At 36.4% G+C, this 16,036-nt stretch overlaps 1 protein-coding gene across 1 annotated transcript in view; it reads left to right on the top strand.

The window, feature by feature from the left end:
• The window catches only part of vcpip1 (valosin containing protein (p97)/p47 complex interacting protein 1), a 36,399-nt gene extending 21,038 nt beyond the window's left edge, over positions 1-15,361 (top strand). Inside the window, exons 2-3 of the mRNA XM_039754599.1 lie at positions 5,715-5,801; positions 11,863-15,361. Coding sequence (XP_039610533.1) covers positions 5,715-5,801; positions 11,863-12,731 — 956 coding nt within the window. The 3' untranslated portion in view covers positions 12,732-15,361. The remainder of the gene's footprint in view (positions 1-5,714; positions 5,802-11,862) is intronic.
• Positions 15,362-16,036: the final 675 nt, after the last annotated feature.

Below are 16,036 nucleotides of genomic sequence, written 5' to 3'. Positions count from 1 at the left end.
ATCTAAAATCCTGTTTTCGCTTTGTCATTCTGGGTAATGAGTGTTGCTTGATTGTGGTAAAAAAGTCAATTTAAATTATTTTTGCAAAAGGCTGCAACATGACAAAATGTAAAAAGAGTGAAAGCATCTGAATACTTTTGAATGCACTTTATTTATCATGCCAAATTTGAAACATGCAAAAACATCCTCTGATAATCATAAATTTTGTTAAAGTCAAAAAGAAAATGTATAATCACTTTACAAGCAAGATTAGAAATTGGTAATCTTCCCCTCCCGGTTTGACAGATAATGGTCCTTCCAAACAACATAATGAAAAGATAATGAAAGCAGACAGCTGTTAGGATGAAAGTTATATTTTGTATAAATGGTAAATAATGGAAAAATAATTAACTAAATAAATAAACAAGAAAACAAAAACTAGTCCATGCAATGTAACATTGAAAAAATCTTTATCTGTGATGCCTTGGGATTTTCCATAGGAGAGAGTAATCCTTTGTTGACTTTGTAGATCACTAGCTGAAATACCCAGCGTTGCCCGGGAGGAAAATAAAGTTTTTTTTTAATTGTTTGAGAAAACCATAATAAAAAAAAAACACAACTTTAAAAATAAAAATAAATTAACAAACAATAAACCTGGGTTCGCTTCCCAGGTCCTCCCTGTCTGGAGTTTGCATGTTCTCCCCATGTCTGCGTGGGTTTTCTGAGGTGGGCTGGTACCCTGCCTGGGGTTTGTTTCCTGCCTTGCACCCTGTGTTGGCTGGGATTGGCTCCAGCAGACCCCCGTGACCCAGTAGTTAGGATATAGCGGGCTGGATAATGGATGGATGGATAAAGACTCACTAATATGCTTGTCTTGCGGTGTTGTATGTATATTATCATCCAGTTGACACTCGGAACTAGCCAGCTATATTTAATTTGAAAAGCAACAGGGGTGCGGTGGTGCTCAAACATAAAGAATGGTGGCAGTTACCACCAGTTTGCCCTTGTATTTTTTTTAATTGTTTGAGAAAAACGTAATAAAAAAAATGCAACATAAAAATAAATTAAGATACACAGACTCACTAATGACCTTGTCTTGCAGTCTTGTATGTATGTTATCATCTGGTTGACACTTGGAACCGGCCAACTCGATTTAATTTGAAAAGCAACAGGGGCCTAGTGCTGGTCAAAAACAAAGAATGTTGGCAGTCGCTTGGTATATACTAACTGTGTAAGGAAGCACGGGATCCTAGAAAGCATTTAAATCGTCAGAACTACTCTGGGCATTTCTCTGCTATGAGGATTCGTGTTGCCGACGGGCTGGCATCATTTGTGCATTAGCAGCTAAGGGACTGTCTGTCTTAGGAGGTTTCCTTTTGCCGCTGAGTTGGCCTCGCTTGCGTATCCTCGGAGCTGGAGCCCTCACCCCGACTCTACGTGTCACTTCCGGGCTGGACAGACACACACATTTCCACACGTAGAACTCTATTTAATTTCAAAAGCAACAGGGGCGCGGTGGCACTCAAACATGAATGCTGGCAGTTGCCTCCAGTTTGCCCTCTGGTGGTCGTTTCGAGTGTCAACTGAATGATAACCTGCATACAAGACCTCAAGATCACCCCCCACCCTACCCAGAAGGGGGTGGGTTACAGCTGATTTCACCCTACAGTATTTTTAGTCGACCAATGAGGAACATGTGTACGAAGTTTCATGATAATCGCTCTAGCCGTTCGAACGTGATGCTGGAACATACATACACACATTGACTTTATATATATATACCTGTGTGTGTGTGTGTATATATATATATATATATATATATATATATATATATATATATATATAATTTTTTTCACTTCACGTCCAGATTAAGACAACAATGCAATAGACAAATATAAATGTAGAAACAATAGTAACAAACCAGCATCAACACATAGTACAGAAAACATTCCCAGAAAGCAGAATACAAAATCTTGACGAAATGTGTAGAAATCCAAAAATACAAGTAGAGAATAAGAGCTCCTCAAAATTAGTTTTTAACAAAGGATTTAAATTAAGGCCTGATCAGGTTTTGTTCCACCTGGAAATTGCGAGAGTGTACTAAAATTCCCTAATGACCTAATGTTCTTTTGGCAAGCTGCAATTCCTTTGGGCTCTATATTGCAAGTATACAAACTTTAATTGTAGTTTATATATTTCAGAAAAAAATCTTTTTTTTATTTAGTGTATTTATATAAGACACTCAGTGTATTTATATAAGACACTGTATATGAATTTTCTTATTGATCTTTCATTTCAATATCTGTTATAATATTGTTTAGTAACATAACTAATGAAAAATTACCAATCAGGATATCTCTTTTATATTTGTTTTATTTATTTATTGTGTATTTTTTATCAAAATCACTTGTCTGGTGGTAGTCTTCATTACCAGGGTCCTAGTATGCTTCGGCCTGTCCCTGTCACCTGACTGACTTTACATTCGACCCTGACTTATCATCTTGTGCGTAGCGAGTCCAAATGATGGATACACTCAGTGTTGCTGGGCTGTGCCTGACTAATGTACGTGGGTCCCCAGGCCATCATTCACTTGCTGACAAATGCTACTTCCAGGCCTAGCTCCAGATGTGGATTCTTTTATCTTTGTTTCAGCCATCCAATTCTTGAGGCATGAAACATAAATTCTCTGGCGGCAAAGGAATGGGAATTTTTGTAAGAAGTTTAAAAATACTGGCTAGATATAGTCAAATTCATTTACACGCTCCATTTGCTCAGAAAAGAAACTTCTAATGAAATTGCGTTGTTCCTGCTACTCTGGTGCTGTCCAGTGGGGATACTCCCAAGCCCCCAGCTGTGTGCCATGCAATTGGAGTTTATTCTGGTGGATGAGAGGGTTCCCTCAGTGCAACTTTGGGATGCACAGAGGAAAGTGTTTTGATAGCTGTCTGTATGCAACCAGCAGCTACTCAGAGTATGTGACATTTATAGTGACAGTGATTAGATGCTTGAATGGATACCATTTACTGACTCTGTAGTTATACTGGAAGATGTCAGTGCTTATGTGGAGAATGACATAAGTGGATAGTAGTGGTCATAGGAGTGGCTTACCTGATGTGAATCTTAGTAATAAATTATTTCAACTCTTGTTATGGATTATTCATAATAAATGTCATACTTGAACAGAATAAGCGCACATAAGTGTACCTTGGTCCAAATCAATGCTGTAGTCATGTCATCTGATCTGAAGCAATATGTTCCGGAGTTGCTCGATTCTAAATTGATCACTACTTGGAGACCTAGCCTGGATGCGCCAAACATGGAGTACGTGTGTGCTCTAAGCTACTAGCCAATGCCTCTGTTCACAGTGCATTCATATTTCACTTCCAAAAGAGTTTCTCCTTCATTTAAGGCCATAAAAGTCTGAATGAATCATGTTCGAGACAATTGAAGTGGAGTCTTTTGCAAGAAGAAGCACACAGCAAAGAAAGACTCCTGCTAGCTGAAGCAAAATAAGATGTGTGGGTGAAATTAAGTGAGGCCATAGATTATGACTTTTGTAAGATCTTGAAGGGCTAGCAAGCCATTCAAAGGGTGGATGGAACATCTCCTAGTTTGTTGAAACTTTGAGCTAAAATTGGGATATTATTGAAAGGTGGAAAGATCACTTTGAAGTACTTCTAAACCTGGTGGATATAACTTCCTAAGAGGAGGGAGTGCCAGGCAGATGAGAAGTTGGGTCCATCTCTCGGCCTGAGGTTGCTACTGTGATTAAAATACTCTGTATTGGTAAGGCCACAGAGGTGGACACGGTCTGATATGCTAAAAACAGCAGATAATGTAGTTTGGAGTGTGTGATAAACCAGTTGATTTGGTATACCAGATGGAATTCTTCGTGTGGTATGGATATATATTTGGGGGAAACATATATACTGGTATGCTAAAAATAAGCACAAAACTTGCAGACTCATTAAAACATAAAACATGCTTTATTACAAATAATGTACCTGTATATTGGTACATGCAAAAGGAAACGGCAAATGTTATTTTGTGTTGGTGTATTAGTATGTTTAAGGTAATGGGTTTGTATATAAAGTTGTACTGTATGTGAATTGTCTGTAATAGATGTGCCTAACCTTTAAAGTCTATTGCCCAAAGTGATGTATTTGTCAACCTGATTGGTGAGTTGAAACAAGCCGAAAGAGAGGATAGTGTTTTTTGGTAGTGGCAGATGAGTGAGAAAAAGCTCTTCATTTTAATCCAGAGAGGTGAACACCTGCTGTCAGATCCTTGTGAGTAGTAGAGCATTGACATACATTTTGACAGATAAGAACTGTGCCTGTGTGCGCACAATTACTCACTAATAGATTTCTTATTAGTTACAAAGTGCAATTCAATCTAAAACGTGCATACAAATACAATACACTGGTATATACTGAATCCATAAGAATTTTTAATTACACAGTGATAAGGATTTTTTTACCATGCAATCCACTCCTAATGAGAGGATTTAGGATAATGCACCTGTCCAGTTTTGCATGAAAAATAGGGACAGTGCTGCAAGACTGGTAGACTGAGGGGTGGTACCCATTTTTAAAAGGAGGACAAGAGGGTTTCCAGCAAGCACCAAGAGGGGATGAGATTCCTCAGCTATCCAAGTAAAAGCCTGTACCAGATTACTGGAAAGAACGTCACAGTAGTGGAACCTTGTATTCAAGTAGAGCAGTGTGGCTTTGTCCTGGCCACGGAACACTGGACAAACACTTTACCCTCACACAGATATTGGAGGGTTCACTGGAATTCACCAAACCTGCCTACATATGGTTGACAATTTGAAAAAAAGTTGAGGACTATGTACCTCACATTATCTTGTGGAATGCCCTTACAATTGTTCCCAGCAGGTCAGGTGTGAGTAGTAACAGTGTCTGAAGTAGAGGAGTTCAGGCACCCCGGAGTCATATTCTTGAATGAGGGAAGAGATGATTGTGAGATTGTTCAGTGAATTGGTGGAGAAGCAGATTTACAAACATTAATTGGTACCGTCTGGTGAAATGGGGTGTTTACAGGTCGGTCTACATCTCCGCCCTCACCTGTGCTCATGAGCTCTAGTTATTGAGTAAAAGAATGATTTCACAGGTAAAAGTGGCCAAAATGAATTTGCAGTGTAGAGTTCCATTGCTCTCTTTCTTTGACAAGGTGAGGAGCTCAGCAATATGTGAGAACCCAAGATTAGAACTACAACATCTACACATTAAGTGGAACCATGTAAGGTGGTTTTGTTCATGTAGTTAAAATTCTCCCTGATACCTCTTTTGGGAGCAGTAAAAGGCACAACCCAGTGGGGAAAGTATGTCTTTCAACTATACTGAGAGCATCTGGATATTTGCCAAGAAGGGCTAAAGGAGGTTGTTTCTCACCCCACCTCCTTGTGTTGCTACTGTGTCCCTCACCAGGGAAAAAAACAAAAATTATGATAATGATAATGGCTTGTTTGGAGTATATTTAAATCTGTGTAGTTTAACTGCAAAAGATGAAAGACACAGTGGCAAATACTGTATACTTAAATATTAATATGTTATGGTAGGTTCCATTTTGTAGGTGGGTGTAGCCTTTTTGTTTACTTTGAATAAGGCCTTAATAAAATAATTTTCTTTCTTTGAGTCTTAAGGAGTAAATTTAATCGTCTTTCAGTATGTGCAGTGGTGCTAATATTTCAATAATACCTTTTGTCTTCACAGGAGAGGATGTCTGGTCCTATGCAAAAAAACTGCCACATTTGTTCCAGCATGGTGGAGTTTTTTACAACATTATGAAGAAAGATATGGGTACTGTTTCACTTTTTTCAGTAAATGTTACCAGTAGTTATACTTGATTGACTTTCACTTCCTGTATGTCTGAACCATATGTAGATGTTAATACCTGCAACTATTTTTCATAATCACATTAGCGTCAGGCAAAACCTTGCTGGTTCATGTTTGTGTCTGTTTTACTTATTATCTCACTTGATTCTAGAACATGCTGTAATATAATTCAGTTAGTCAGTCATTTTCTAACCCGCTCAATCCTGAACAGAGTCACGGGGGTTTGCTGGAGCCCATCCCAGCTAACATAGAGTGCAATGCATGAACAAATTGTGGACCATCACAGGGCAAACACACCCACACACACTCCCCAACCCCACACTAGGGCCAATTTAGGATCGTTAGTTCACCTAACCTACTTGTCTTTGGACTGCAGGGGGAAACCGGAGCACCTGGATAAAACCCATGCAGAAATGGGGAGAATATGCAAACTACTGAAACAGTTTATAAATAAAGGTCAATTTAACTATTGTATATCTTTAAAAAATAGAGTGCATCAGCTGCACTATTTTTAGGGCTAGAATAATGTAACCACATTATCAGCTTTTGTCTTAGGTCGCCAGGAAAGTGTTCTACAGAGTTTATTAAACTCCTTGTGTAGTGACATTATAAGTAAGCCACCTAAGAATAAAAAACTTTGTTTCAACTGCAGCAATAATAATAAAACAGATATTAGATTAGATAAACATTATTAACCCCATGGGGAAATTTAGTATTATAATGTACAAAGCTTATTTTATTTTTTGCAATTTGGGAAAACATAAGCATAGAAGAGGTCATATTTAGGAACTATTTAGGCCAGGGGCCAAGGTAGTGCAGGTAGATTGCGTTGCATTCAAAAAAAAGTTTTTTAGATGTTAGTCTATCATATATCCTCCCAATGGCATTTGCCACTAGATTGACATACAGGGCGGCCAGTCTGAGATCTCTTTTCTTCTAACACAATGATACAATAGATAAACATTATTAACCCCATGGGGAAATTTAGTATTATAATGTACAAAGCTTATTTTATTTTTTGCAAAAAATATCTACCGTAAAAGAGTAAGTTACCCTTTAAAAATATATAGATTTTTTTTACATTTTGCCCAATGCAAACTGTCTTGTTATTATTGTTCTATGAACTTTCCTTATTAGTTAATGAAACAGAGTTTCAAGTTCAAGTACCAGTAGTTTTCAAAAACGTGTTTTATACTGGTTTTCTATGTTAATGGATTAAGTATGTTTAGTCCTATAATTAATTTATTTGGTAGTGACAATTACAATATAATACAGTGTGTATGTGTTTATTTCTGTATTTCAATTCTATGATATTCTTGCTAATAGTATATTTATGTAAAAAAACACATGTACTTACAGTATATATTGACTCAGAAGGGCATTTAATAGGAAGCTAAAGCTACAAAAGTCTGACCTTGCTCAGGTTATTTCATTATTGCAAATTATTTAACTCTTGGACTCATGTTTACAGGCCTTGTATATGTTAGGCCAAAACCTGAAATTTGGCCAGTTCCCGAAATTGCCGGCCATTTCGCATTTTGGGTGCTGAGTGTGGCCAAAGTCCGAATTACTAGAAATGACCAGTGTATATGCTACTTTGGCTGGCCATTTTGCGAAGTGGGGAGAACTCTCTGGCCAAAATTTGATGTGCTGATGTAAGACTGTCCACTCAAGTTGCGAAGATGCTTAAAAAAATTAACATGCAGATTCAGAAATGATTTTTCCATTCTGCACTAGAAACTGCTCACACTGGAATCCGTAGGCACAGAAGAAAAATCACTACGAACTGTCGTATCTTCCCAATCACTGACTGGCAGCCAAGACTATACTCGATGCAAATTCACTACTAACTGCACAACAAAAATTGCTGCTCACGCCTTTTTTCTTCTGACTTTGGCTGTTCGCCCCATGCCATTTCGCAAACTGCCTGTCCAAAACCCGAAATCGAGGAAAAGATCGGACATTGGCTGGTCAATTTACAGTGAAATTGGCCATTTCCCGATTTGGCCGGACACTTCCCACTCTGGCCAATTTCGGGTTTTGGCCGTAACATGTATAAACATAACTAGATGGAATATCAATCCATTTCTTATGCAAGTGATGGCTGATATACAACAGTCTAAGAAACTTTGTACATAGGAAGCTCATTGTCTGAGTCAGGATTCCATAAGGCTAGTGGATCCAGGTTTATTGTACAAAAAGATCACTTAATCAGAGGCAATTTGAAATTGACTGCATGCATGGATAGACTTTTTATTTTTCTTTATGTGTTCTGTCTTTGGATACAGAATTAATTTGCATGAGGTACAAACATAACACAACATTCTTAAATGTGCTTAATCCAGTTTAGATTTGTAAGGTGTCCAAGCCTATTCTGGTAGCACTGAGCACAAGGTGGGAGTAGTATTAATATGTAAATTATTGGTTTGTTCTTAAGTATATTCACCATGCAACATATGCAGCGACTTTATGAAGTGTTCAGATTATTACAAAGTGTTCAAAAATTGACAGATTGCATCTTGTGCCAATCTGTATTTTATTGCAAACACACAACATACAAAATGAATATTAAAAAAGACCAGTCTATCAGCAGATGTCTTGGAGTCAAAAATTGAAATGCTATTTGTACATGTATTTTAGATCCTAAATATTAATATTTTTTGTTTCGCACCTGCCGCTTCCATAACCGTGCCCTGAGTAGCTTTTACAGTATATTGAGAAGGTATATGAGCTGTTAAATGTACAGTAGCTGTATAAAGATTAGCACAGGACCTGCTTAAGATTTTATTTACGATTTTAGAAACTTGGTGAACACGTTCAAGAGCTCTGAAATTACTAACAATTTGGGAAAACATAAGCATAGAAGAGGTCATATTTAGGAACTATTTAGGCCAGGGCCAAGGTAGTGCAGGTAGATTGCGTTGAATTCAAAAAAAAGTTTTTTAAACATTAGTCTATCATATATCCTCCCAATGGCATTTGCCACTTGATTGACATACAGGGCGGCCAGTCTGAGATCTCTTCTCTTCTAACACAATGGTCATCCTGTACTCACGATCAAACGTGCGAGCTACTGCAAAACTTCGGCTGGGATCTAGTTAGCTTTCCAATTTATATCGACTAAAGAAGGGATTTTAAAAAAAAATTTTGGGGAGAGTATGGGCTGGATGTAGAATTGGAAGAGGATTTTTTTCTCACAATATTACAATCGAAGTGCATTTGTCTGATTTGTCAATCTATCATTGCTATTCCAAGGGAAAATGTGGAAAGGCATTTTCGAACTGTTCATAAAAACTACGAAACTGACGTCCTTCCAAAAAGCCATCTGAGAAAGAGAAAAGAAAGGGAACTAAAATCGCAGTTTATCTGACAGCCGTCATTTTTCACTCGGCTGAATTCAAAAGCTCCTTGACTGCATTATTTGGCTCCACTTATTTATGCGAGTGAGCCTTTTCCCACATGACGATTATTAAATCCAAATACTGTAGTGACCATAAATGTATTGAATTTTATTGTGCCATAAAGGTTATTTCAACCTGGTCATTTTTAAAAGTGGCTCACAAGTTGAAAAAGTGTGGGCACCCCTGATTTAGGCTATAATTATTTGCCTCTATGCTTCTAGTAGTAAAAGTAAAACAGCTGAATGCAAATTTATTGTTATAGTAACAAACAAATTGGGCTGGATACTCTAGATTGGAATGAGTGTAATATAAATAGCTGCAAGTTATTATGGACGAGACTGACAGCATGACCTTTGACCTAAAATGGCCTAAAATCATTGCTTCAAAAGATGATATTTTAATATAAACCTGCAAGGACAGATACATAATATTTGAAGTGTGTGTTAATAAATTACTTTATAAAAATATAAAAAGTATTGCTTTCATCAGCATTTATAGTGTACTAGCTATGTAAAAGAATACATTTTAAAATATTTTATATCTCTTGCGTTATGTGTACTGTCAGCATTAGCCCCATGCCTTTTTGGAATCCTTGTTTGTATCAGCTTGTCTTCTCTGGTGCTTCCTCTCTTGATCACATTCCCATAAAGCTTGTTTCTCAGGCATGTTGCTTGCCTCCTGTCTTGATTTTTTTTTATTTATTTTTTTATTTAACCTACCACCATTGTTAGATGGACCATAATTACTTGTTGTGAAAACATCATTCATATTCTTCCATATACAGTACTCCCTGTGTTTGAAGGCAATTCCCAGTACTTTTTCCTCTGTATTCTTGTGTATATCAACCTCTCTTACCCGGACCTTCCTGTCTCACTTTCATTTTACTGGGTAACCAAAGCAAAACTGAACAATTAAACCAAAGCCAAATTGACCAATCAGATTGCTCAGAGGGACCAGACACACATCCATACACACCGTAGCGTTTTATTTTATAGTAGAGCAGATTAATTGGGAAAACTAGTGGCAACCAGGTAAGTAGTAAAGAAACAATCACTAATAAATAACTTTAGTAGTTGCTAATAAATAAGTTTACATGGAGAGGTTATAGTGACTAGCTGGGAAAGTTAGTGGAACACAGAAACAGTAGTTAGCAAATAATCACTAGATTTATATATTTGTTCAGCATCTTGAAGCACCAAAATGAAAGACCTATGTAGACTTAAAATTATACAGCAGATATGACAGAAAACTTAATTATTGGGTTTAATTTATAAAAGTAAATCTAATTTTAAACAGATTTAAATCTGTTTGGTAGAGACTCACAGGAATATACTGAGACTGTCTTAGGTTTAGAGGTGGAGAAGTAAGGAGACGATGTTAATGAAGAAGGTGTTGTATAATGACAACAATAGAAGTACTAACAGTAGGACTTGCAAGAACATCAGTGCAACAGTTACACAACCGTTGAAAAAAAATGAAACCTTCACTTTTTCACCCATTAAGGAACTGTCAAGCAGAAGGGAACACATTTTAGTAGCAGTAAGGGGAGCATAAATATGACAAAGGAAATAATAAATGCTTTCACTTCACATTTTTATGATGGTTTACACCTGTGAAGATGTCGGAAACCTTCCAGTAGTTACATGAAATATTAACAAAGCACCAAATAATGTGAAAACTACAAGAAGAAAATTGATACTTGAAAGGAAAGAAGCTAGTGATATATGCAATATAAATGTTAATGTGAATCAGAAGTAATTGTGTATAGGAGAAATTCCTAAAGACTAGAATATGTCAGACATTTTTTTATAGTTTCATTTTATCTCAAGAAATATTTGAGCAAATTTCTTTCTATTTTATATAGACCTGAGTATCAGGAGAGCAATTGAGCACCAAATCAATAGGGACCACACACTTTTCAACAAAAAAAATCCAACCAGAAATATATAAAATGAGAAATTGTGATGTCACATAGAATAACTTTGAAAATTCCCATACAACGTGAATGCAGCATAAAAGACCTAAACTATTAATGCCATAAATAGCAGGTGTGTCTTGGCAGTGCTGTGTCCATTAGGAAATAATAGACATACCACTGACCTCACAAGTGATATTGAGCTTATTCCCAAGGTGATTTAAGACTACCTCAGGTCAATGGATAGCTGACTATAATGTCAGGAGATGTGAAGGGGCAAAGGCTTACTAGCAGAAGAGGATGGAACAGGATCAAAGAAACAAGGGTGGTGGTGGAATTTTTGAGAAATTTATAAACCAACCCATGGGCAAAGATACATTGAAAGCCCAGAAATGCAGCAGTTTTCTACAAATGTGTCACCTTCTACTGCAAGTAAATGACTCCTAATATTTTTACTCCAGGCCCCTTTCACATTAATAAGTAGATACATTCATTGGCTTCGCCTAACTTTTTTATGACCTTATAAAACAGAAATTTAAATATTACTCTAATCACATGTTCATTTTTTCCAACTGGAGTAGCTTTGAGTTCAAACAAATCCGCAGTTTATAACATAACCTATTACTTAGTAACATTATTTTTCTACATGCTGTATAGTGGTTTGAAGGATATGCCATACTTAACATACTGTTGTCTTTTGTTACCACAGGTTTAGTGGATGGTAAGCACTGCACATTGCCACATATGCCTGGTAAGACCTTTGTCTACAACGCGGCAGAGGATCAACTAGAACTTTGTGTAGATGCTGCTGGTCATTTTGCAGTGGGCCCTGATGTAGAAGATCTGGTAAAGGATGCACTGAATCAGCTCAGGTCAGAAGCAGCTTCTCGAAGTCGAGAGGGCAGTCCCTCGCATGGTGTCCTCAAGATTGGAAGTGGAGGAGTAGTACGGAAAAAATCCGATCAGTCTCATAATGTCCTGGCATTTCAGGGGAAAGGTCACTCATTGGGATCTGCTTCTAGCAGCTCACCTCCTGATTTAAAGTCTAGAGAAAAGCAAATCATTAGGAAGCATAGCAGTGGAACTGATTTGAGTGGTAGCATTTCCAAGTCAGGAGCTTCCCTAGCAGAAATTTCTGATGATGCCAAAGAGCTTATTAGAATGGCTCCTGGGTTTGTAACAACAAAAGATGGAAGGTATCTGGATCCAAATGTGGTTGAAGCTCAACGAAAAAAACTTCAGGAAATGGTTTCCTCTATTCAGGCCTCAATGGATAGACATTTGCGAGAACAAAGTGTTAAAGACTTTTTACCTGGTGATCCTTCTCCCAAAAAAACAGATTCTGGAAGTTTAGCAAGTAGGACAAAAAATAATCAAACAAGTACTTCAGGCTCTGTTCAGGTGACTGGTGCCTCAGAGATGTCGGGCGTAGGCAGAGCTCACAGTGAAGACATAATATTTCCCTCTAGTACAACAAGTAAAATTCAGGGGGAAAATGTTGTGAATGAGGAACTGGAAGAAATGGATAGTCAGGATGCAGAGGTGCACAGTTCTTCTGAGCCAATGGATCATTCTTGATTCAAAGCATGGTATGAAAACATGTATAGGGGGCCTGAAAACTACAAATTCCTTACATAAGTTAAGGATGCTATTGTAGCCAGGCCATCTGGTTGTATTAAAACACAGAGATCTGATGTTATAAATTCTCATTTACTGCATGGCAGCAAGTGTAAAATTGGTAGTGCTATCTGCCTAAATGCTACCCAGGCTGATTTGGAAATTTCTGTATATAAGACGTGCACTGTGAGAAGAAACAGAATAAAATGATTACATTTGTAATATAATTGGAACTCATTTACATACAAATGCACCAGCTAAAATTAAACATTCACTTTCAAAAACTGGGGCCATTGAGGCTTATGTTGAAAGGAGACCAATGGGGATAACAAAGATCTTAAGGTATTAGGCTAATATTCATAGGTCACAGGCTACACATATAACACCCTTCATTTAGACTTCTGTGAATCATATGCACCCGATACATACTGTACCTCTGATGTAACTCCACCTGACTTTTAGTAAAATCAAAAGAATTTTTTTTTGACAACCTGTTAAAATGATACACTGCAGGTTGTAAGAAATGGTTTGGATGGAATCTGTATGTACGATTAGATCTTTAGTAACGGTTGTTGACTGTTATATTTGTTAGAGCAGATTAGTTTCAGAAGGAACAAAGTTAAGATTATAATTAATAATCGTTTTCATCATTCAACTTTTGCATGCGTCTCTTTTAACGATTTCCCTGTAATTCTATTAAGATATTTTATTTGTAGTTATGTTGCCATTTTATGCTTGCTTATATAAATCTTAGTTACCATATAGGTGGGTGCAGCTGTTGTTGATAGGGAGCCGTGCAGTGATCATATATTGATAACTGCAACTGTGCTTGCAGCATCTGTTCACAAAATAATACAGTAAAGAAATGTATTCTGACTTTTCAAATAATCTAAAAGATCACTTGCTTATATTGTCTATATTTACTAAAAGGTTTTGTCAAGATTTTCAGTTTACAGAATAACATGTAGAGCTTTTTACTTTGCTGTCATATTGCAGAGTACTGACACTGTTCTGCAATGTAGGCTTATTACTTCAAATTCCAGTACTTTTACAATGTGCATTGCAGTGTTGCCATTTAACTTTACTGCTGCTGACTTAATAATGATTTAAAAGTAGATCATATATGTTTAAAACAGATTTTGTCAAACACAATTTGGTTTTGTTTTTAAAAAAGAACTAGCTTATAAAATATACTGAGCACTTCAACACAAGACTCTTTTTAGTTACCTATTTTAAAGCAAACAGAAGCTCAGGGGTGTAAACAAGTAGAAATGCAATGGAAGCTCAGAGATGTACAATCTCTAGTAATAAAATGCATTTATAAACTTTCCAGTGTGGGTTTATTTTATATATACACACATGCAAATATATATGAATTGATATATATATATATATATATATTGCTGTATAAAAAGTGTCTATACATACACATATAGTACATGCTACTGTACATAGACAGGAGATGTGTGTGTATAATACAGATACAGCAATATAAAAAGAAAAACAATGTGTTCATTAGCTTGAACAGGGTGTAATAACATCTCAGTGATAATATCTAGTTATCTATTTGTTCCAGAGCATTTAATGAACTAAAGGTGCATATGCATTTTGTTACATCAGCCGTTTTTTTTTCTGTTGCCCTGAAAACATCTTTACATTTAAGGATAGTATAAATATTGACTGCTGTTATTCTTTGTACAAGTCATGTGTTTTTTTCTTTTTAAATAAACACAATGTTGCATGATGATTAATTTACTTGAAAGTATTGCAAGTAAACTAAAATTAATATAAACTCTTCTGAGCCCTGACATGTTTTGTTTTTAAAATAGGTGATGCTATTTTTTTGCACTTTTAATATTAATATAAGCCGAGTGGTGCAACTGCAAATGTGAACCAAGTATTTTACAACAAAAAGTTGAGTGTGGTAAGTAGGCTTTGCATTACATGCTAGTGTCATCCCCATCTCGGTGGTTATGCCAACAGATTTTCACATTCAGAGTATCTACTGAGCACTTATACAATCAGAACATCAGCTACCCACAGTGATAAGATATGTGTATGATCTTTACAATGTGGAAGTCCCTCTTAGCATTTAAGACTGAGGCTAAGCAATAAATTAAAAAACAAAAAGTTTTTATTTGCGATATACCATTTGACGTTTTGTATTTTGAACATGAAACTGAAAGCACTTTTAAGAGGGATTTCTGTTGAAACTTCCATAAATAAGCCGTGATAGTGTACATATACAGTATAAAGTTCAGTTATAGAAAATAGTGTATATTGTCAGCTTAAAAGAAAAATATGGATAGTATATACTCACCTAGTCCAGTCAACACTGTTTATTTCCAACAAGCTGAAGTTTGTTTCTCTGTGACTGCTGTACTAATAATTTATCTGTAATGTAATACCAGTGTATTATAATAGTATATATTGTACTATATTTTGATTTGTACAGAAATTGAGGTTTCCTGTTTTTTTTCCTTTCTTCTTTGATTGCTAATAAAATGATTGAAGTTACCAAGACTATGGTACTGTTGTCAGCATGTGTGATATTTTTCTGATTTAGTGCAATAAAGTAAACTGCTTCACAAGATAATGTTTTGCTGTATTTATTATCCTATTAATATGTTCCAGATGAAGCAGTGTTCTTAAGCGAGATTGTTGATTGCATATTGAAGAGCCGTTTTAATGTTTACAAGTTCAGCATTCCTAACTGTCATGAACCTCACTGTTTGCATTTTGCATGATCCCCCAAAACCACTATCCCCAAGGCATAAGTAATTGTGTGTGTGCTCGCAGCATTGACTTCACAACTTATGTAAAACTGGTTTATGCTTGTACCTGATGCTCCCTAAACTTTTAAGCACTGGTTAAAGGAGGGTTGGGATCAGAAATTGTATGGATGTGACAGTACACCTCATCTGTGTAGCCCTGTTTACATGGAATTTTTGAAGGGATTTAAGGGATATTGCATTGTGTACTGCAATTCAACTGCATGTGGTGAGGAAGATTTTTCATCCATGTTGCAGCAGTGCATCGAGGTGTATGAATAAAAACCAGGCTGGATTCAGCAGATTCCAGTTTTTCTCCTTGGCAACAGAAATTATTAACAGGACTCCTGCTATTAATTAAATTGTTTGTAATCACACAATATGTGAAATTTAATACAAGTCATAGATGTTCAATAAATGTTTTGCTATTTTTTAGTATCGTTTACAGACCATCAGAAAGTGAGTGGTGAATTTACATCTCAGTTTTTAAGGAAA

This window comes from Polypterus senegalus, chromosome 5 (genome assembly GCF_016835505.1).
Source record: "Polypterus senegalus isolate Bchr_013 chromosome 5, ASM1683550v1, whole genome shotgun sequence".
Taxonomy (NCBI): Eukaryota; Metazoa; Chordata; class Cladistia; order Polypteriformes; family Polypteridae; genus Polypterus; species Polypterus senegalus.
This window is presented reverse-complemented; position numbering and strand designations above follow the sequence as displayed.